This window comes from Poecilia mexicana, unplaced genomic scaffold, assembly GCF_051168715.1.
Source record: "Poecilia mexicana isolate PSO_F unplaced genomic scaffold, ASM5116871v1 scaffold_10, whole genome shotgun sequence".
In the NCBI taxonomy this organism is placed as follows: domain Eukaryota; kingdom Metazoa; phylum Chordata; class Actinopteri; order Cyprinodontiformes; family Poeciliidae; genus Poecilia; species Poecilia mexicana.
The window spans coordinates 11,772,127-11,794,837 of NW_028263379.1; the positions used below are offsets into that span (position 1 = coordinate 11,772,127).

General features: G+C 38.4%; 1 protein-coding gene across 1 annotated transcript; it reads right to left on the reverse strand.

Moving 5' to 3' along the window:
- Positions 1-3,246: 3,246 nt before the first annotated feature.
- Positions 3,247-21,715, reverse strand: cenpi (centromere protein I). Its single transcript, XM_015006058.2, has 20 exons — positions 21,437-21,715; positions 19,929-20,066; positions 18,800-18,918; positions 18,508-18,615; positions 17,070-17,118; positions 16,933-16,979; positions 16,453-16,542; positions 16,230-16,361; positions 15,601-15,744; positions 12,486-12,606; positions 12,164-12,258; positions 11,232-11,349; positions 9,893-9,957; positions 9,202-9,311; positions 7,979-8,114; positions 7,350-7,474; positions 6,092-6,140; positions 5,409-5,627; positions 4,127-4,168; positions 3,247-3,993 (listed from the first exon to the last, which is right to left on the reverse strand). The coding sequence occupies exons 1-20, from the start codon at positions 21,597-21,599 to the stop codon at positions 3,811-3,813; spliced, it is 2,253 nt and encodes a 750-aa protein (XP_014861544.2). The 5' UTR covers positions 21,600-21,715; the 3' UTR covers positions 3,247-3,810.
- Positions 21,716-22,711: the final 996 nt, after the last annotated feature.

The window sequence follows — 22,711 nt, forward strand, 5'->3', positions numbered from 1 at the left end:
TTTCAGAAATTTTCTTTAAAAAAAAAAAAAAAAAAAAACTTAAACATTTTTTCAGCTCCAAAAGTTGAAAATTTTCTAGAAAAAAAAACTAAAATTTTTGTAGAAAAAGATATGTATATTTCTGAATTTGAAAAGCTGAAAACTGGTTTGAAAAAAATCTGAAATTTTTAGATTAATCTCAGAAATATTTTTAAAATTTCTGAGCTCAAAAAGTTATTTATTTTTTTTTTTTTTTTTAGAAAAAAACTGAATTTTTTAGACAAATCTCATGAATTTTCTAGAAAAAAAAACAAAAAAAATTACTTTTTGGAAAAGTCAAGAATTTACAAGAAAAATCTCAGAAATTTTGACATTTTAGAAAAACTTGAAAATTTCTGAGATCAATCTCAAAATTTCTGACTTTTTTGGCAAAATGTACTCCGTATCCTTTTGTTCTATATAAAATATCCCTAATGCCCTGTCTTACATACTGAATGAAGATTGATGTAAGAGCATAAATTGCAGGCATCGTTTCAAATCATGAATCTCTATAAAGTTCTTGCAACATTAAGATTGATGACAATATTACGAGAAGAGCAAACGCAGCACAAGCATGTTCAGATCTTGTGTTTTAATTCGGGATTAGCATATAGGCTGTTCCTAATTTTACACCCACTGAAGCACGCAGGATTTACTTCCCTCCCTGCAGATATTTTCCCCAAATTATCCCACTGCGCTGCAACGTGGAGACCTCAAAGGATTCTCGGGGGGCTTAAGACGCACGGCGTGTAATTGTAACCATAATTACTGTCGACATCCAGAGTTCAAATCCGACTCAACACACCTCAGTCTGTCATCGCACGTCAGTCTCCACCCAAATAAAGTATTGAGGCTTGAAAGGGAGCCACTGAAATCTGGCTTTTATCCCGCAGGAGAGCCAGAAAAAACCCACGAAACAAGTTCTCATCCAGAGAGAAGTGGGAAACTCCATCTATATGTTACAGAACCACACACACAGATCGGAGATGTAGGCGTCCTGAAGCCCCTCATGAAAACCAAACCATCATCCATCACACGTTGCTCGGCTCATTCTTAGAAACCCACAGCTTCAAACTGGGACCAGTCTCACAAATAAAAAAAAAAACACACGACAGCACCACGCTCCTCTGCTGCTCGGTTTCCACCAAAAAACATCTCCAGCAGAAATCAATAAAACATAATTAATCTTACCTCCGTTTCTCTCTCTTGCTTCCCCTCTGCCTGTGAGGAGGGTCTGCACACCGACCACCGCTCAGCTGGACGTGTTGGCGGAGACCCCAGTGAAATAATGTAGTCCTGGTCGAGGCATGAGGAAAGTGAGGAGAGCAGCAGCAGCAGCAGCGGGAGGAGCGCGGCGCTGCACCGGCGGCTCCGACACTGACATATCAGAGCGATGCTTTCTGTATAAGGAGCCTCGGCTCAGTCACATCGGCAGCAGCACAACAGAGGAGGTGTCTGAGCTGGATTTATCTCCTGGAGACAAACTCAACTCATGACAGCTTGCCTTTACGTATTTTCTTCTGCCTTACTTTTAAATGTCTAAATACTAACTTTATTCGTTTTTTTTTATTTGCTCAGTAGATTAAGTCACCAATAAACTATTGCAACCATTAGCTTCGTGTACTTTTTCCGTTAGCTCCGAGATTTCTCCTATTCAAATTGATTCCTTCCTTAGAATTTCTCCCGGACCAATCAGCGAACAGAAGAAGTCGTGAACGATGACGTCGATTTTCTGCACTGTAGTCCGCCTACGGTTTTAGCGATGACAAAACTTTTTTCAGTCCGTGTTGGCCAGGCTTTCAAATGTTGAATTAACATCAACAGCCACCTTGCTCGGCTTGTAAAATTTAAAACAAGAAGCAATCATTTCTCAAAAGCCGAGAGACCAGCTTGTCTGTAGCTTAGAACAAGGCTAACTTGCGAACGCTAAGGCAATGTTAATAGGCGGCGGCAACCTTGACGCGAATAAAATTCAAGAATTTTAGCCGGTGACGAATGTAGGCTAAAACGGAAATGTGGCAGCTCTACTCTAAAATAACCAAATCAAGATTACACCCTAAAGACGTTCAGTTTGCAAAGCAGAAGGGTCACGTAATGTTAGCTAGCTTAACAAATTGACTGATGCTATCCTAGCATATCAACTAATAACACGTACCTTCTCCGTAGTCAAACGGGTATCATTCCACAGAATTTGTAGCTTTTGCCCAGTTGTAAACAAACCTTGCCATTACTTTCCCGTGAAATGTTGCTGTATCTCCTGTACAGTAGACTGGACTTCCTCCCGTTAACGAGGATTTCTCGGGTAGAAATTCTACAAGGCCCAATCAGCAAACAGCCATCTTCTTCTTTTTATGGGAGTTGACAGGCAACGTTTAGATGTGCATTGTCGCCATCTAGTGGAATGGAGTGCAGCTCGGAATGCTAACGCCAATTTTAAAGCAAAAAAACCAAAAAACTATTTTCTCTATCAACTGGTCTCCTTGAGGTATTTCAATAAAACGCAATAAGAGTCAGAAGTAGAAAGTTTGTCTGAAATGTCTTGTCTTGTAATCTACATACCATTCCCCTTCTCTCCGTAGAATATTTGGAACAGAACAATAAAACATGTCTCACTGTCTCTTCTTGGAAAAAAAAATCACATTTTCCTGTGGGACGTTATTCCCATTTTCAATAATGTACTATAATAATGTCTTCAGATGTGGAGGAGCTCAATCTTTTCACAGACTATCTGGTTCATAAACATGGAGACAACGTTAGCAAATATGTAAACAGTCTATTTTTTATGAAAATGACATAAACTTAAAAAAATTACATTTCAGTAAATGTTTTCCCTGCTCTTCGAAACACCCTTGAAGTGACTAAATCTACCCAGAAATGCAAACAGTCCAAAATTAAATCTGTTTCACAGGATCAGATCCAAAATGAGAGAAAATAAAGATTGCTGTGCTTCTGCAGTAAATTTAATAAGTATATTTAAAATATGCATATTAATAAACCTGATTGTGTCCTTGTTTCCTTTTTTTACTGCTTGTTGTGTTTTGAAGTAATCAAATCATTTCCACACGAGCATCGTGTGCTTTTACACATTAATGGAAGAAAACTTCATAAAAGCTGGAACCTGTCGTGCAGAAATACTTGAATATTCATGCAGCTTATCGACTGATAGGCCTGTTGCAATAAGCAATAAATCAATTGGGTGATAAATTAAAAATAAAACAGGCTCAATAATTTCCATTTGCATGATTTATTGTTTTTAACCACAAACTGGGTGACAAAAATCTTCAGTCTGGAGCTTCGATCTCAACTAGCTCTTTTTTTGAAGAACACATTTCTTTACAGAAACTTCATATTTTATGTTCTACTTTGTTTATTTGGGATATTTAAGACGTCTTCCAGTTCCAGAGTTATTGAACTTTGAGAATATTTTACATTATTATGCTGTTATTGTTACATTGCTTTGAAATGGTGGTAAAACACCATTTGTGTGTCACGATAAAGCTTATGTTTACTGTGACAGGCCTATCGATTGATAGCTTCTTCTCATCAATATATCACAACGCCGTCTTGTAAAAATCTAATCCCACAGCTAAATGACTCAATCTGTAATTTTATGCTGTACTCTAGATTTCAGGGGTTAAACCTACTTATTGAGCCACAATATAAAATAAACACTTTATTAGCATGCCTCGTAAACAACTAAAAGTGCACCAGCATCATAAAAAATATGTACAGTAAAAGGACTTGCGGGAAGCAGAAGGGATTAAATATGTACATGTCTTTTAAAATGAATCCTTAAGATAATAGTGGTTGTTTTATCTGTGGCGCAGATTCGAGCTCCTGGCTCTGCGTCCCGTCTTCACGCCTGTCGCCCGCCATCATTACCCGCCGGCTGATGTTATTCTGCAAAAAGTCTTTCAGGCCGTCGAAGCCCTGGGTGAACAGATACTCCAGGTACCAGCTCCACGGCTTGGTTTGCTGAAAAACACACGGGGAGTCGCATCAGAAAACATCTGAAGGACTGTGTGATCAAAGACGGATGACTGAGGCGAGTCGAGACTAGACGTGACGTCTTAAATGAACACAGAACGGAAAAGGAGACTCGTTTTACCTTGATGGAATTGAGGTCCGTGTCTTTTCTGCCGGGCCAACACTGATAAAGAGACGACATTAATATTCAGTGACAGAAATCTGTGGGAAATCTCACAAGATCGCAGGTGGCCCAAACCCAAAAAAAAAGGTGTATGTGTGTTATTAAACATCTTAAAGGGCAGCCATTTATTATAAATATCCCTATTGATTAATGCATCAGCTCTGAAGGATACATTAAAACTCATTTGTCTTGGCTGTAGGTCTGTTTGGCAAAATGCACAGCAAGAATCCAAACTGATCCATCAAAACAACAGGCAGGTTTCTGCCTGAGAAACTTCCAGTTCCACTTCTTTATGAACATAAAACGCTGAATTTATGACAAACATTTCTACAACTGACAAAAAAAAACAACAGAGAAAGAGACATAGGAAGAGAGGACATAGGACTGGAAAGAAGGGAAGAGGAAGGAAGGAAGGAAGTAGTGATGAGGGGAAAAGGAAGAAAAAAGGGTAATAAAATATTAAAATTAAAAGAGGAGAGAGATGAAGGAAACAAAAAAGAAAAGGAAATGAGTGACCAAAGGACACAATGAAGCAAGGAAGGAAGGAATGAAGTGGCAAGATGAAGGGGACATAGGAAACAAAGAAAAGGAAGAACACAAGAAGGAAGGAAATGAGTGGCAAAGAAAGGACATAATCAAGGAGAAAGAGGACACAAGATTGGAGAAATGAAAGGAAGGAAGGAAAGAAGAAAAGAAAAATAGTAAAAAATTGCATATATGTGGAGAGAGATGAAGAAAAAAAGAAAAGCAAGAATGTAGGAAGGAAGAACAAGAAGGGAAGTATGGAAGGAAAGGAAAGACAAGAAAGAAAGGAAGGGAGCATAGGAAACAAAAAGGAAAAGAAAGAACAAGAACTAAGGAAGGAAGGAGACAAAAAAGGAAACAAGTGACAGGAAAGACACAATGAAGAAAGAAAGGAAGGAATGATGAGAGAAAAAGAAAGAAACAAGAAAGGATAAAATAAATGGGATATAGGAAACAAAAAGAACACAAGAAGGAACCAAGTAAGTGAGGAAGGAAGGAAGGACACAAGAGGAGAGGAAAGAAAGGAAAACGGGTAGCAAAAAATTAGATATATGAGGAAAGCGATGAAGGGCACAAAGAAGAAAAACAAGAACCAGATTTAGACAGCAGTCGAGGGGATAAACTCTGAGAACATGAATATTCTTCATTCTCCCATCTTCTTCTTCCTAACTTGTGGAGAACGACGAACTCCATTTGTTCCCAGAATCCCTCTGACCTTGTGGTGGAAGTCCAGAGCGTAGCTCACGAAGGCCGGGTGGTGGATGAGGTCGAGGCGCGTCGAGAACTGCGGCACGCCGCTCTGGGCGAGCAGCTCGTCCGACAGGCGCACTTCTGCTTCCGGGTAGCACATGTTGGAGTTCCACAGGCAGTTCACCAGGAACACCTGGTAGCGGTTAAACTCCCGGAAAGTCTGGCGGCTGATGTGAAAGGCCTGCTGCAGAAACGAAACCGAACAAACAAACCCACAGGAGGCGATTCATTCACTGAGTTTGATTCACCTTCATCAGAGTTCTGTAGTAATTAATTACATTTACTTAACGAACCTTTGTGAGGAAAATTTACTTTTAAGAGTATTTTTACTACGCTGCACTTTTCACTTTTACTTGAGTAATTTTATTATGAAGTATTTCTACTCTTACTGGAGTACAATGTTTTAGGGACTCTTAATAAAAACAATCAGGTGGCATTTGCAGGCGAGCCGGTCAGCCGGCGGGGAGAAAAACCTGCTAAAAAGTCAGAGCTGCGTTGAAATAAACATTTCCAAACTCTCATGTGAGAGGAGATTATGGTTATCGGGTTTACGCAGACGGACCGGCTGAATATCAAACATCTACCTCGGTTTCTAAAACAAACAGCTGGATTACTGATCCAGCCACAGAGCCACAGGTTCGTCCTTACCTCAGTCACTTTCTCCTGCCTCTTGGCGGACGTCAGGTTTACTTTGTACCTAAACAAAACAGAAATGATGCAACTAATTATAGAAATAAAATCCCATTTTCTGTGTCACAGTATAACTTAAAGTTAGAAATTAAATTTTAATTTCACAGATCTGATTTTGTCAGGCATCTACATGTCGATATGGGATGAGACCATGTTCTTTTTCACTCCTTCGCCTCACTTTCATTTACAGTGCTATCTTAAGGTAGAAATTCATAACAATGTATTTTATTGAGATTTTAGGTGACAAAGTGGTCCATTATTGCAGAACAGAAGGAAAATGACGTTTGAGTTTTTGCGAGGCATGCCTTTCTTTTACTCTGTTACTCTTAAATAAAACTCATTGTGACCAATTAGAACGACCAAGTTGGGGTGCGTTCACATTAGCCCTGTTTAGTCCGCACTAATCAGATTTCTTAGAAGGTCCAATTCATTTTGGGAGGTGTGACTATACAACCAAACTCTGGTCCACCTTAAAACCTTGGTCTCAATTCAGTTGAAGTGAACTCTGGTGTTGTTTGAATGCATATGTGAACGCCAAGCAGACCAAAGACCACTCCAAAAGCAGGAAGAGAACGATAGCACTGGGGATTCTGGGTAAACGCAACAAAAACAAATTCAGGAGTCTGGCACTAGAGCGAGAAATGACACAGTCTTTTACCAAAGACAAAAGAGAAATCCTACAAAGGCAAAAATCTGACGCTACTCCATTTTTGTTTACATCTTGTGAAGAAGGAAGTCGCGCTCCGTCTCTTCTTCTGAGGTTTTTGTCGCCACCACAGGCGAGGAGGGAAATAGGTTTTTCAAAAGGCTTGGTTCATTTGACAGCGCAGTGTGAAAGCAAACCACACCAACTGAAAATCATCCCACCTGATGGTCCACTGGGTGTGAAAACACTCTTAAAGTCCAGACCTAAACCCAATTAAAAACATGTGGCAAGACTTGAGCATCAAGTCCCACGTTCAGTCTGAGTGAGCTTGAGCTAGTTTGTAAAGAAAAATGGACCAGATTGAAAGTCTTTGTTTATTTAAAGCTAGAAGAGACAAAGCACCAGAAGATATTCTACTATGGTGTCCAAGATGGTTTCATTTTAGATTTCTAGATTAAGAAAAATAATCATTTGCCTTCCACTTTATAATAAACACACTGAAGGTTTTAACTCCACTAAACGTGTGAGAGATCAGAGCTGATGCTACCAGATGAATGAAGAGTCTCCCACCTGTGCATGATGAAGGCCAGTCTGTCCACGCTGATGGGGTCGGCAGCGAAAAAGGCAGGGTAAAAAAGTCCTGGAGGAGGCATGACCACGAGGGGAAGGCCAAACTTCAGGAAAGTGTCACAAACCTGAGAAAGGAGGGTGAAAAAAATGATTCTCCAGCTCTTAATCTTACAGCTTTTACGAGTCTGCAGAGCTCTGCATTGACATCCTATAATCTGATGCACACTTTCATGTTGGGCCAAAAATGCTGCGATCCATTTAGCTCAAAGTCGGATCTCAGAGCTGGGAATTATGCTATATCCAGTTTGATCTTGATTCCAGTTGGAAGTCAGGAAACCACAGGGATTTGATTGTTTTTGTGCTGGCAAACTACTTATAGTAACACAAGTTAACAACAATGTATTAGATGCATACAGATTATGTTGACATGTTTGATAGAAGCTTGTGAGTCCCTGATGATAATAGTAGTAAAATAAAAATGCTTAATGTTTAGGTGAAAATAAAGTTTCTAGCAGTGAAACTTGGCCATAAAATCTGTTTTGAATCAAGTTGGATCCAAACTGGCAAAGGCACTTGCAGCACTGGATAAAACATACAATATTTAGACCCAGTTAGCATCTCCCACTTACTGTCTCGTAGAAATCCAGAATGAAGTTGAGCAGGAGAGAGTGGCAGCCCTCCAGCTGGAGGCCCAGGGAGGCCAGCCGACCCACGAAGTGAACCAGCTCCATCACAGAGTCCTTGAACCCTGACAAGGTTATGTTTCTGAGACAGAGAGCAGAGCAGAGGGTCACACACAGAAACCGTCTGCTCAGCTGACACTAAGGGAAACTTCCAACACACGTTTACTGATTTCAGATAAGACGGAGAAAGATCACTGCAGCAGAAAATATCAGACACTCTTACCAGAGGGGCAGATTTACTCAATGAGTCAGCAAATTTTACATGGCATGGCAGGGATATATTCAAGGCTCAATTATGAATTCTAATTTTTATTTAGACTAGGGCTGGACAATATGGCTGAAAAATCCATCACACTAAGCATTTCACATCAGTAGATTTTTTTTTCTACCTACAGATTCATCCTTTGCTGAAGTGTTCGCTAAAGAGACGCTACGTTACTGCATTTTAGGCAACAAAATGTTTATTTCCTTCCATAAAACTGGGACCAAGTGGTTTGTTTATTTGCATATTTTAATTTATTCAAGTACTTTATAAAACAGGTAGGGCTGGACGATATGAATGAAAAACTTATCACAATGTAAATGCTTCATATCAGTTGATATCAATAAGAATTTTTTGTTTTTTGTTTTAAATATCTGAAATACTGAAAAACTGGTGGTGTGACCGTTCCTGCTTTATCCACAGTTTTCACTCCACAGCATTGACTTTTTATTTTCAAGCATTTATGAGGCAAAACCTTAAACTGCTGCTGCGCCAGTTACTCAACAGGTCGTTGCTAGGTAACCAAAGAATGAGCAAGTTACTAGGTAACCAAAGAATGAGTGAGTTGCTAGGTAACCAAAGAATGAGTGAGTTGCTAAGTAACCAGAGAATGAGTGAACTGATTCCACCAACCTTGCTTAGCTGTGGATCTGGATCAGAGTACAGTGAATATTCAATAATCTATCAGACGTATTATCATGTGTCTATCGTGATATATGTTGTTATTGATCGATTGTCCAGCCCTACCAAAAAGTAAAATGCACCAATACGCCTCATCTTCAAAAGAAAAAAGCTGCAAGTTTGTCATTTTTTTTGCATCAAGTGGGTTTTTTGTAAAACCCACTGGAGTTTTTTGTAAAACTCCAGTTGTTCTTCAGTTGTTTAATGGGGTGGACGTAAAACTCACATGGACGTGTGGCTGTTGAGGCTGATGTCCAGGTCATCTTCCAGAGCGTACGCAGAGTGCCAGGTCAGCCACTTTAACAGCATGTGGTTTAAACACTCAATCAGTCCACACTGCAGAAACGCAGAGAGGAAAAGCACCGATTAAACACTCAATGATAGCGGCGTTTATAATGCATGCAAGGCTAACACATGTTAGCTGCAACCATGAAGATCCAGTCAACATAGAGCTGCTACGTGAGGACGATTCAGGGTTTCTGACCATTTTAAGGTCAAACTTTTCATCTCTTACATTTCTGCTTAGCCCCTTTTGTTTGAATAGATGAACAGATGGAGGGATGGATGGAAGAATGACAAAATGGATGGATGTAAGGATGAAACACTGGATGGATAGATGAACTGATGAAAGAATGATCAAATGAATGATTGGAGAGAAAAAAACAGATGGAAACACGATGTAGAGAAAATAGATGGATGAATATACAAACTATTGCGTTAATGGAAGGATGGACGGATGAATAAACTAACTGATTCACCGATGGATGGATGAACAGGCGGATGGACATAGAGATCAGAGACGGATGCACGTTTTAGAAAACAGGATTTAAAAATAAGTTTTTAAAAACACCTCAGCATTGAGATTTTTCTAGAAACCCTGAAGATTTAACAACTTTTGCCTCAAACAGCAAACTCACCTTAAAAAACAGCGAGGACGTGAAGAAAAGCTGCATGAGAGGATCAAACAGCAACGCCTTGATTTCTGAACAGGAGAGAAAATATCACAATTATTCCTGATCAACAAACAGCTCACATTTTCTAATAAAGCTGCCTCAGCCCGGCTCTCAGTTACCATGCTACGTAGCAACTAGGGCTGTAGTAAACGAATATTTTAGTAATCGAGTAATCTATCGATTATTCTTACGATTAATCGAGTAATCGGATAAAAAAAATTATAAAATGAAATATTGGTAAATCTGGCATAATACCGATGTTACTATCAGATATCAATATCAGTCCAATTTTTCATATTTGAGCATCCCTAACAGTTGCTTTTTTGTAGTTTAGAAAACTAACCTGTAACAATAATAGCTCACTTTCTAAGTTAACCAGAAGAAAAGTTATAGAAAAATCTGAAATTATATTGAATTTAATAACAAAGAGGCAGGCTCACAAATATGCTTATAAAAAATGTCTACAATCCAGCTTTTAGTTTATGTATTCATCTTCAGTGAGTTTAATAGATTAATTAAACTCACCTTGCCACCTAACCTGTCACGCTTTGGGTTTGAAAATACGGGAAATGCCGCCTGGAGTGGGAGGAGAGGGCGAATGAACGAACGTAAGATGGAGGGGAGGAAATAGACCAGCGGACTGACGAACCGTTAGACCGAGGGACGAACACGGGGGGAAGCAATACGGGATATTTACGACACCTTCACTGGTCACACTCAGAAACTCATCTACCAGCCATGTACGATGCGCTCCGCCACCCGTTTTTTCAGACCGGGATATGAAATTTATTGTGCGGTTCGTCGGTAAAGCTACATTTACACGGTAAGCATCAGCTACTCAGCCGCCCGCCCTGTTCAGGCTATCCGCTCACCTCAGCGCTCTTCCCGCCGTTCGCTTTCAACCAGCAGCCCCGGAGGAGAAATGATGCCGTACTCCAGGCATTCCCCAGTCATTTTAAGGATGCTTATTGGTTCCCCAAAAACGATAAAAAGTCGGGCATTATCATCAATCCATAAAATCCCCACGGGCCAATCTTGAAGATTGGACTTTATGCCGCTGAGACTTAGCTTTTGTCAACAACTCAGAGGCGGAAGTGAGAGCTCCGCGCAACGCAAATTAAGTCCCGGCCGGAACACGGTGCGCTAACTAATAAAACATAAATTAACGAAGCTTCGAGGCAGGTAAATTTTCCTCGAGGAATTTTAGTAATCGAGGTACTCGAATCATTCGAGGAATCGTTTCAGCCCTAGTAGCAACTAAGGTAGAAAGCAGCATTTTGTTTTTGTTTTTTTGGACACTCACGCGAGCTCGGAATGACGGGAATGTTGCTCAGGAGGCCGAGGATCTGCGGACGCAGTAGAGATCCGTCCCAAACGTTGAGGAATTTGAACAGGAAGGCATCAGAACTGTTAAACCCCTCCTAAAATGGGCACAAGCATTGTTTAAAGAAAACATGAATCAACAATTCATTTAAATTAAACTCTGACTCTTTTCTCATAATTCTAATTCTGTGTCAGTCCAATTAAAGATCCAATTAAAGATCCAATTAAAGATCCAAATATCCTCAGGTGTATGTTAACTGTGTTGCTATTGTATGAAATTAATCATATAACTATTTCTGTTAATAACATTTGTAAACCTGAAATGAAAGCCTGTCCCAAATTCGTTTGTTACATTTTTTAAGATTAGATTTGTCTGATGGTGCAGAATGAGAATTTAAACAATTATGATTCTGAGGGGAAAAAAAGTTGGATTTCTGAAAAAAAGTCCGAATTCTGAGAAAAAAGTCCAAATTTTGAGGAAAAAACATCTGAATCCTGATTTAAAAAAAAAAAAGAATCTGAATTCTAAGATCTGAATTCTAAGAAGAAAAAAAAGTCAGAATTCTGAGAGGAAAAATCTGAATTCTAAAATTAAAGCAAGAATTCTGAGTCAGAATCCTTTTATTTTTGACCCTAATTGTCTTCCATACATTAAATTTATTTGTTAGATTTGAGTTTTAAGACTCAATTTGTTTTATGGTGCATTAAAAGTTTAATAATTCTGATTCTAGGAAGAATTCTGACTTTAGACAGAGACTTCATAGTCATTCAACTGCACATTTAAAATGTACATATTGGGAAAAATTTTAATTTCAATACCAATAATTAAATAAGATAATGTAATTATTAATTAAAATCTTAGAAATATTTCATAAGTATAAAATAAATGAACTCATGTGATGAGACGCTCACCTGCAGGAAGTGCTGCGCCGACAGCAGCCGGTTTAGAAACTGTAGAACTTCGTCCGGGTTCTTATTGGCTCCTCCATCGCTGCAGAACAAAAACTCTGAACAAGAAAGAAGAAAATTTAGTAACTCAAACAGACACATGAATTATTCTGGAAATGTTTATTCCTTCTCCTAAAATAATTCCCTTTGATTAGCCAAACTACGTAATCCGCTGGAGTTCAGCTCAAGGTCAGCTTTAATTTGGGAGAAACTTCTCCTGCTTGTCGATAATGATGACCATGTCACAGCGGTTTTGCAGCTTCACGTCCAATCACGTCTCATTTACCTTCGTGGAGAGCGTAGCCGAGCCAGAAGTTGAGTCGCAGGAGGGCCGACTCATCCTGCACGCAGTCCAGGTACTGCAGAGCCAGACTGGACCCCAGCAGAGAGCCCATCTGAGCTGGCAGCTGGCGGAGGAGCAACCAGATAAAAACATCATCACACACCCATCAACACAGACAGGCATCCAGAGGCACATTTTAATTAAAAAACATGCTAAGAAAGTCAAACTTCACATTAAAATACAGAATCTGTTGTTTTACTTTATGATCATCCTGTTTGCCAGCATTAGGAGAGTCAATGCTGATACCAGAGTTATAATTTTCACTAGAGTTTAGTTTTATTTCACTGTGACTTTTTTGGGTTTTAAAGTGTGTTTGCTAGATTTTACTAGTTGTCATTAGATACATTTTTTATTCGTTTTATTTTTTCCAATTTTTAGGTGCCGAATTCAAAAAGTTAGAAGTATTTTTATTTTGATTATGTTTACATCGATTGGCTAATAAATACTCCGCAATAAATACTGTTTTTTAAAAATGAATTTAATTAATGTTTGCTTCCAACTTTTGCTGTCGCAATTTTGTATTGCCAAGAAGAATATGAGTAGGGCTGTTGTAAACGAATATTTTAGTAATCGAGTAATCTATCGATTATTCTTACGATTAATCGAGTAATCGGATAAAAAAAAAATTATAAAATGAAATATTGGTAAATCTGGCATAATACCGGTGTTACTATCAGGTATCAATATCAGTCCAATTTTTCATATTTGAGCATCCCTAACAGTTGCTTTTTTGTAGTTTAGAAAACTAACCTGTAACAATAACAGCTCACTTTCTAAGTTAACCAGAAGAAAAGTTATAGAAAAATCTGAAATTATATTGAATTTAATAACAAAGAGGCAGGCTCATAAATATGCTTATAAAAAATGTCTACAATCCAGCTTTTAGTTTATGTATTCATCTTCAGTGAGTTTAATAGATTAATTAAACTCACCTTGCCACCTAACCTGTCGCGCTTTGGGTTTGAAAATACGGGAAATGCCGCCTGGACTGGGAGGAGAGGGCGAATGAACGAACATGGGGTGGAGGGGAGGAAATAGACCAGCGGACTGACGAACCGTTAGACCGGGGGACGAACACGGGGGGAAGCAATACGGGATATTTACGACACCTTCACTGGTCACACTCAGAAACTCATCTACCAGCCATGTACGATGCGCTCCGCCACCCGTTTCTTCAGACCGGGATATGAAATTTATTGTGCGGTTCGTCGGTAAAGCTACATTTACACGGTAAGCATCAGCTACTCAGCCGCCCGCCCTGTTCAGTCTATCCGCTCACCTCAGCGCTCTTCCCGCTGTTCGCTTTCAACCAGCAGCCCCGGAGGAGAAATGCTGCCGTACTCCAGGCATTCCCCCAGTCATTTTAAGGATGCTTATTGGTTCCCCAAAAACGATAAAAAGTCGGGCATTATCATCAATCAATAAAATCCCCACGGGCCAATCTTGAAGATTGGACTTTATGCCGCTGAGACTTAGCTTTTGTCAACAACTCAGAGGCGGAAGTGAGAGCTCCGCGCAACGCAAATGAAGTCCCGGCCGGAACACGGTGCGCTAACTAATAAAACATAAATTAACGAAGCTTCGAGGCAGGTAAATTTTCCTCGAGGAATTTTAGTAATCGAGGTACTCGAATCATTCGAGGAATCGTTTCAGCCCTAAATATGAGTGACGTAATTTACCAACAACTGACGTAAACTGCTTGTGTGGGGGGGGAAAAAAACGGAGGATTTTATATCTATAATTTCAGTATGTTTCATAAACGCACAATTTCAAGTTCCAGTTAGTTATAGTTTTTCCCCATTAATTACCATTTTTATTTATTTCAGTTAACAAAAATGTTCTCTCTATTTCAGTTTTTGCTATTTTGTTAGCTTTAGTTACTTTGGTCATTACAAAAAGTCAAGCCAAGCTGAGAATCCAGCAACAGCGCACTAGCAGCTGCCTCAAAACACAGAGATGCTGCCAGTTTCATGGATAAATTAGAATAAAAAGCAGACAAACTATGAACAGACACAATTTCAACAAGAAGCAGTAAAGTGTTGATCCTTTACCAATATAATCAATACAATAAAAGAATTAAAATTAACAATTAAAAACAACAACAAAGTAAAGAAAGATCTTTGGTTGTATTTTATAAGCTGTGTGGTGTTCAAATAAAGAGGTGAATTTATGTGTTACACAGAATCTCATTTTATTTTATTTATTTATTTTTGCTTTTATTACTCATTCAGGACAGATAAACCGCTAATGACGTCTGTGAGGGGAAAAACATATAATGGTAAAGTTAATGAGAAGCACAGCGCTCATAAAGCGGGTTTATCCTCTAATCTAATAAAACAATTACAGCCGCGGGCCACCTGTGCTGGACTGAGATGTAAATGCGCTGCACGTCATCCAGATTAGACGGTGCAACAGCACCACCGTGTGGCGGTGAGGCGGCATCACACCAGAAACAGATTCAGAGCCCTGAAGTGAACGAGTGGAGAAAATAAATGACTCTAGGCTTGTGTCACAATAACACATTTTTCTGGATGATAAATTGTCCCAGAAGTTCTTAAAGTTCAATAAATTTTAAATTCTGATGAACATTCAACACTGCAGCTGGAAGACATTTTAAATATCCAAAATAAATCACAAAAACAACAAATAAAATTAATCATGAAGTCTCTGTAAGCAAAATTGTCCTTCAATAAAAGTTGAGACCAATTCATCAGACTGAAGACTTTTGTCATCCAGTTTTTGGTAAAAATACAAAAACGATAAATCATGTTAATGGAAACTATTGAGCTCTTTTTAATTTATCATTCAGTTAAGTAATTTATTACTTATTGCGACAGGTCTAGTAAATGTGTTTTAAAGTAACATAAGTGATTTCTACTTTGCTAAATGTGCAACTTCAAGGCAAGCAGTTCACAATTTGGATATGAAGTATCTAGACTAGCATATAAAAATAAAACACTTTACTTTCACTGTTTTTTTTTTATTTGTTTTTTAAAGCAAAAAAGTCTCGTGAAGTAGCATTTTGAATAAAAGTCTCATTAGTCCAGGGACGGTTTACCTCAATGCGATGCATGTTTTGCAGCAGCTGAGCGAAGGACTGGACCTGCTGCATAGGAACCAGCTTCCTACTGGAGCCCTGCGCCGCCTGGGGCTCCTTGATGGTGACGGGGCTCAGAGACGGCAACTCCAGGTGGGCGTGTTTCTGGAAAAGCAAAACAAAAGATTTCACTACATGTTCAGACAATTTACTGACTCATTTCTGGATTGTAGATAGGAATGTTTTAAAATTGGATATCTCCACTTCATATTTAAGCTAATCTTTAAAAGATTTAACAGTTAGAATGTGTTTATTTCAGGTATTGTTTGTCAAATCCATTTGAGAAACTGAATTTGGGGGTTTATTTTGCTGTAAGCAATATTTATTTATGATTTACAGATATAAACTAAATGAAATTAAAAATACTACCTAAATCAACTTGTTCACTACAGATCTACTTTCTAATCTGATCCTGTTACTGGGATAAAAACAGATATCGGCTGTTGTCCATTTGTAGGAAACACGTGGAGCCTCTGGACAGAAGCTGAGGAGGTGATGAAATGTTGCAATAATACTGGGAAAGGAGCAGCAATATGTCAAGTGCTGCAGAAATCATTTAAACACTCTGAATAATGTGCTGGGGAACTCACCCTTTTCCGAGAGGCGGTTTTATCTCTGACAGCGAAGGCCAGACTGATGCCGGAGGCGACCTGCACGCCGTTCCTCCTCTGGACTCCGATTAGAGCCGACTTCCAGGGGGAAATGTGATTCTTAAACCCACTCTGCGAGAAATCAAACAGCACTGGTGTTTCATTACTGTTTAGAGTTTACAGTCAGGCAGTATTAGAGGAGCTTTCAGTTTGAAGTACAAACCTTCATCCGGGACGGTATGGAGAGCGTCACCAGCTCAGGGCAAAACACTTTATAGAGAGACAGAAGGTACAGCAGGTAAGGCTGCCTTCCCTGAGGAGACAAGAGAGATGTGCAACACAGTGCATAAAACACGTCTGCAGATTCCCAGAAATCCAACAATCAGTTCTGTTGTCGCCAAAAATAATAAGTCCCATGAGAAAAATACGGATGATTTTACAAAAGCTTTACATGTTTTTACAACATATTTCCATAGTTTCTCTCTGGCAAGTCAGGAGATGTGATCCGATCAGCCAGTAATCATAACACTCCACTTAAGGAATCAAAGACGGAGGGAAGGAAGAAGGGCATGGGAAAAGAGAGCGAAACAACAAAAGACAGCAAAAGAGAAAAACGGAATGAAAGAAAGGGTAAAAGAGCGAAAGACAGAGAAGATTCAAAGACAGAAAAATCCCAAACAAACGAAATCAACAGGAAGTTTACCAGTTTCGACTGCTGCTCCAGTAGCTTCCTGACTCTGAAGACACGCACTGCAGTGGAATAAAAATACTGTTAATATTTTTTCACAGAAGTGAAGAAAACACTGAGAACAGAAAAACAAATATTAAAGCCTGGCTCACCATTTTCCTTTCTGGTTAAAAGATACAACAAGTGGCAAATGAAAGGGCACTGAAAGAAACAAGAACAAGAAAATGTAAAGTCTTGTTCATAACATGACAAAATAGAAACATCAGTTTATTTTACATATAATTAAAGCTAAATAAATTTTGCTCTGCTCCTTGCAGGTAGAGACGACAGATGAACAGATTGCATTTTTGAGGTCAGACACTGATGTTGGATGTGAAGGCCTGGATCGCAGCTCTAATTTAATCCAAAAGTGTTCAATGATTTGAGGTCAGAAGGACCAAGTCACCAATTCTTCCATATCAAGCTGGATAATTAATTTACCTCTCAAGGTCAAAGGACATTCCTCTGGAAACAGAAATATGCCACATTCACCATCATCAGCATGTGAAAAGGTGAATGACGGCATGTAGTGTGAAGCATTGAGTCTATACAAGTGCAGGCCACTGACCATTTTACCATCTACATGTTAATCTGAGAGAGGAGTGAACGAACCCACCTTTGTTAAACATGAAAAACCAACACTAAACACCTACTCTGCATCTCTGACTCGTCTTTCCACGTGGTTTTGTAGCATTTTACACCTTTGGACAAGAGACCAAAACAACTGAGACGGCATTATGAGGGATTTGTTTGGACCGTCAAGCAACAACGACCCAACTATTGAGCTGAATAGAGGCTATTATATGTCTTTAATGCTCAATCTGTGACCTTAATTTCTCTGTTGGTGTGACTGTTCTCACCGCTCCTGGCTGTAATCGGTTCAACCAAGTTCGGTCTTTCAGATCAGAGCGGAAACATCTTGACGAAGACAGTAAAGAAGTCCAGCTGGATTTGATAACTGAGACTCAACACCAGCGACTTGCTTCTTTAAAGTTGGTGATCTCATTATTACAACTCTGTTATCGAACAATTTTCATACAGTAAAAGGTATTTATGACATAGTTTCTCTTAACTACATTATATTATGACTTGAGCATATTTATAATTATGACTGTAAGACATTGCCATAGCTCAGAGATATTGGTGATAATTATTAATTCCTCTGTCATTTTAGATTTTAAATTACATTCATACAACAAAGTAGTTTTTTTCTCATTGGAAATAAAATGGGCATCTCTCACAGGATTAAAGAATAGTATGTACATTATTAAAATAATATTTATCTGCTCTTATTTTCATGTGTCAAATTACTTACTCCTCTCTCAACTATCAACAGAAATGTTTCAATAGATGTTACAGGAAACAAACCAGCTTTTGTTGATAAGCTGCAGCTCCTTAAAGTCGGATGGTCTCTTTGCCATCACCCTAATCTTTAGCTACTTTTCTCTATCAGATTAAAGCTGCCCCAAAACGCTACTATTACTTTCCATCATTTTCAAAGAAGTGAATAAGTTTCAAGTTAAATCAACGCAGAGAAGACGAGTCACATACCAGATTCTCATCTGTGACGAAGCTGAAGATGAAGCCATAAATGGCTCGAAGCTTGTCTTTCGCATCGATCATGTCGAAAACAGTCAGCACCCATTTTATAAATAAAACCTACACATTTCAGAGAGAAAACGCATCAATCCAAAACATACAAACAAAACTGACTGAATAAGAACAAGATCAGCTACATTTTAACATTATTAGTGAAAATAAAAAAAATAAAAATCTGTGCCGTATTTTTCTAATCTACATTATTTGGATGTTAACATGTGGAAGTGATTGGATTTTCGCAAACCTGAGTGCTGATGGGTAATTTCCGAACAGTGAGCCAAACTATGGCTCGGACCACAGCCTCCTGTGGCACCACTGAAGCGGGAAGGAGACACTTCAGCACCCGTGCACATGGACTGCTGCCTGCAGACGTAATGAATGAAGAAAAGAAGCAAACGTCAACAGATCACAGATTAGCATAGCATTTTCTACAAAAGGTGCCAGGCGTTTTTACAACTCACTGCTCCATTATATCATCTCTCATATCATCAGCAATAATTCACTTAAAAATTGTCATAAACATGCAGGTTGTTGGAGTATTTTCAGTTTGTTTGATTGCTTAGTTCAGTGTTTTTCAAGGTGTGAGCCGCTAGGGGGCGCCTCAGAAAGTTAGAGTGAAGAGAAAAAATAGAAAAATGAAAAATAAAATAAATTTTTAAATAATAAATTTTTTTATAAATGTATTCTGTTTTGATTTGTTTTAATTATAAGTTAAAACAACTTATTGAAGATGCAGATATAAGGTATTATCTTGGAAATTCAGGAAAAAGTTACTGTCTTTCTCATCTTTCTGACTGTCAGCCAAATTTATCAAGTGTCTTTTCTCCTCAAACTAGAAATGGAAACGTTTCTGACAAATAAAAGACAGAAGGAACCATCCAGCTGCCCTGCTGTTGAGGACACTTCTGCAAAATCCTAAACTGTGGAGATTAAATACTGTTTGATGGGATTAGTATAAAAACATTCCATACGTTTTTTATCAAAAGATGGGGGTTGTGGTGAACATTTTTATCTGATAATCTACTGAACATGAGATTAATAAAAATTTTACACCACAGAACTCATTGTCAAGGAATGCTAAATGAATGTAGTAATTGTCGAATAGTGAATAAAAGTGAGGAAAAAAACTGTAAAATTCTGTATTTCTTTACATATTTTGTAGCATTGTCTGTGGGTTTGCAAAGGGGGATCCTGGCCAGAAACTAATATTGTTTGGTGGGGCCACAGCATGGAACAGTTTGGGAACCTCTGGGTTATTTAGTTGATTAAATACTAATGTTTCCTAATCACTTAGCTTGTTCTTCAGTTTGCTGTGCTAAAGTGTAAAAGTTGCAGTAATGTGCTTCCAAAGAGCAGCTAAGTGGCGGGCTTACCCATGCGTAGGCTCATAGCAAAGTCCAGCATAATGGAAATGGCTTCTGGGGACAAACCCCTGCTGAACGCCACTTTCTCCACCCGAACCAGATTGTTCTCCAGCTCATCGTTCCCAGTTACAGGAGTGCCTGCTTCCACTAAAGGACAGAGAGAGAGGCGAGGAAGACACATCAGAACGACAGAAATGCAACTTCCGAGGTTGGATGGGACGGAATACCATGAGAAAATAAACATTTCCAAAGAATACAAGTATATATCTACAGGTTAGATATGCATGAAGGAGCATTTAAACATGATAACATCCTGAAACAGCTCTGCACAAATAAACTTCTGTTAAAACCTTTTAGAAGTTCACAACCTTTTCATTTTGATCTTGTGTGACCTGCTAAGTGGCTCGTATTTATATTTTCTCTGCTTATTTCTATAACTATATTCGTAAAGAACAATTTTTCATTCACAGAACAGTGGTTTAAAAATAATCTTAAAAATTAAAACTAAAATAAGAAATTATTTAAACCAAAATGAACTGGATATCCAGACTAAAATGTGTCCTCTAGGGAAATGTTCAGGTGTGTCAAAACAGAAACCATGTAAACAGATCAATACAACATGTTCTTTAGGGTTGCTATCCTGTGGAAATGTCATTATTAGTGTTATATTTAGGGCAAAATCCAATTAAATTTGACTTTTCAGGAACTCCTCACCAAAATTAAATTGCCAAATTACCAATGAAGACAATTATAAGAAGGGCTTAATACAAGTAATGCTAGCTAATCATTGCTCTTTCACCGATTACTGAAAAAAATATGAATAATTTTCTACATGCCATATTTAAAAATAAATCTAAATGAAAACATTTTCTTTGAAATCGATACTCTTGGTACACTACTGGTTTATCGTTTGAGATGGGTGCCATGTTTTATTTTGCTGGTCCCATGAGTTTTTTTTTATTTATTTTTTTTATCCATTTTGCAGTAGGTTTATAAATTATATTTTTTGTGTTGGACAATTTATACACGAAGAGAGGCACAGTCTTTGCTTGAGAAACTGCAATAACATTTCACAGTCATGTAATTTGCACTAAAATGTGTGGAGTAAAGTAATATAGTAAATAATAAAGCATCCTATCTATGCAGAACATACAACTACAGTTTATGCTATTACTGTGATAATCTAGAGATCCAGTAAATGCTTGTTTATCTCAAATATTTTGTAAGGTGTAAATAAATACAACAACATTTAGCTTTTTGATATAGCGAAAGTAGGGAAAATGTGAGGGTTTCCTAGTGGACTACTACTGTTCTGTAAGACATGTTTATAATCCTCACGTAGGTTCGTCTTCCTCTGCGTTAAGATAAAACACCATAAGCTATTTATAAAGACATTTTACGTTCTCCACTATATTCTATCTATAACATGTTCCTGTTCATTATTATACTGAAGTTTATAGCTGAAGTACAGTTCCGTTGATGGCTATGAATCCAACTGTTATTGTTTGTGGACCTACCTTCAGAGAAATATTTCAAGGCCAAAACGAAGGGGTCCTCCGCCTCGTTCTTCCTCCTCTCCTGTTCTGCGATTCTCAGACTCCGGTTGCTGCTCCGAGTGGACACAGACTGGTCGCTCAGACCCGAATGGTCCGAATCCGACAGGTTTAGCAGCGTCGCCATGTCTACATTGCTAAAAACTTTAAAAACACAATCCCCTCCCCAACTCTGCCTCTGTTCGTTCAATGGAAACTCAAAATCTTCCGCGCCGACCGTTTGCCCTGCGCCTGCGCAGTGGCGTTCATCCGCTGAGGTGCTTCACGGGAGTTGTAGTCTGTTTTGGTTTGTAGTTCCTGCTGAGAGAAGAAGCTAGCGGTTTCCCTGATAATAAATATGAACATTTTGTTTTGTGTATTTTTTTTCTTCTCTTATTTGGAAAAATATTTAATCACTCAAGTGTAAGAATAACATAGTAAGATTTTTGTTGTATTTTTGTCAAACTGTATATTGCAAGTAGAATATTGCTGAAGAATAATTCTCAAAACTAGCTTCAGGCACTTCAATATACTTAAGGTTAGCCTTCTTCATCCATTCCAAACCAGATTCGATGCATGTTTGGCATTACTTTCTTGATGGAACTTAAAATTGTGGCTATGTTTTTCACATCTGAACTAGTTTCTGTCACCTCAAAGGAAAGGATTTTGGTCAAAATAGAGGAACAAAATATAGGAACCTAACCCAATTAAAATATTTGGACAGCATAACAATAAGTAAGTTTGGAAATGCCCAGTTAAAGCTTTCAAACCTATGTAAAGCATTGTGTTGGTGACAGTGACGAGGGTCTATTTTGCTGCCAGTAGTAGTGATACATCACACCATGAACCACAGGTACAAGTTACAAGGTGTTTCCATGGGGCAATAAATCCAAACACACCAAAACTACTTAACAAGATAGCATGCTATCAGGCTAACTTCAGACTTTTGGGACAGCCCAGCCCTCAATTCTAATAGTTTTATTTGATTTAAAATTAATTTTATCAGGTAAGTAGATAGAGAACAAATGATCAGTTACAAAAAAGACCTGTTCAATATAATCTACTTAAAACCTGGTTCACAAAATGATGCTTCGTCACAGAATAATTGTTTTCATAATTCCTCTAAGTTGTTGTATACACTTAAAATCCAGAAAAAAATAATGCTTCAAATGGATCATTAAAAGCTCTGATATGATATACTCATGCTGACAATGCCTGTTAGCTTCTGCTGCAAAACTGACGTGGCTTTGAATGAAATGA

Excerpts from the sequence above, each read along its gene's own strand:
- cenpi (XM_015006058.2), bottom strand. The coding sequence starts at position 21,599 with ATGGCGACGCTGCTAAACCTGTCGGATTCGGACCATTCGGGTCTGAGC. Across the intron at positions 9,312-9,892 it reads CGTCCTCGCTGTTTTTTAAG|TGTGGACTGATTGAGTGTTT; the intron begins GTGAGTTTGCTG and ends GCGTTTCTGCAG. Across the intron at positions 7,475-7,978 it reads TTCTGGATTTCTACGAGACA|GTTTGTGACACTTTCCTGAA; the intron begins GTAAGTGGGAGA and ends CTCCTTTCTCAG.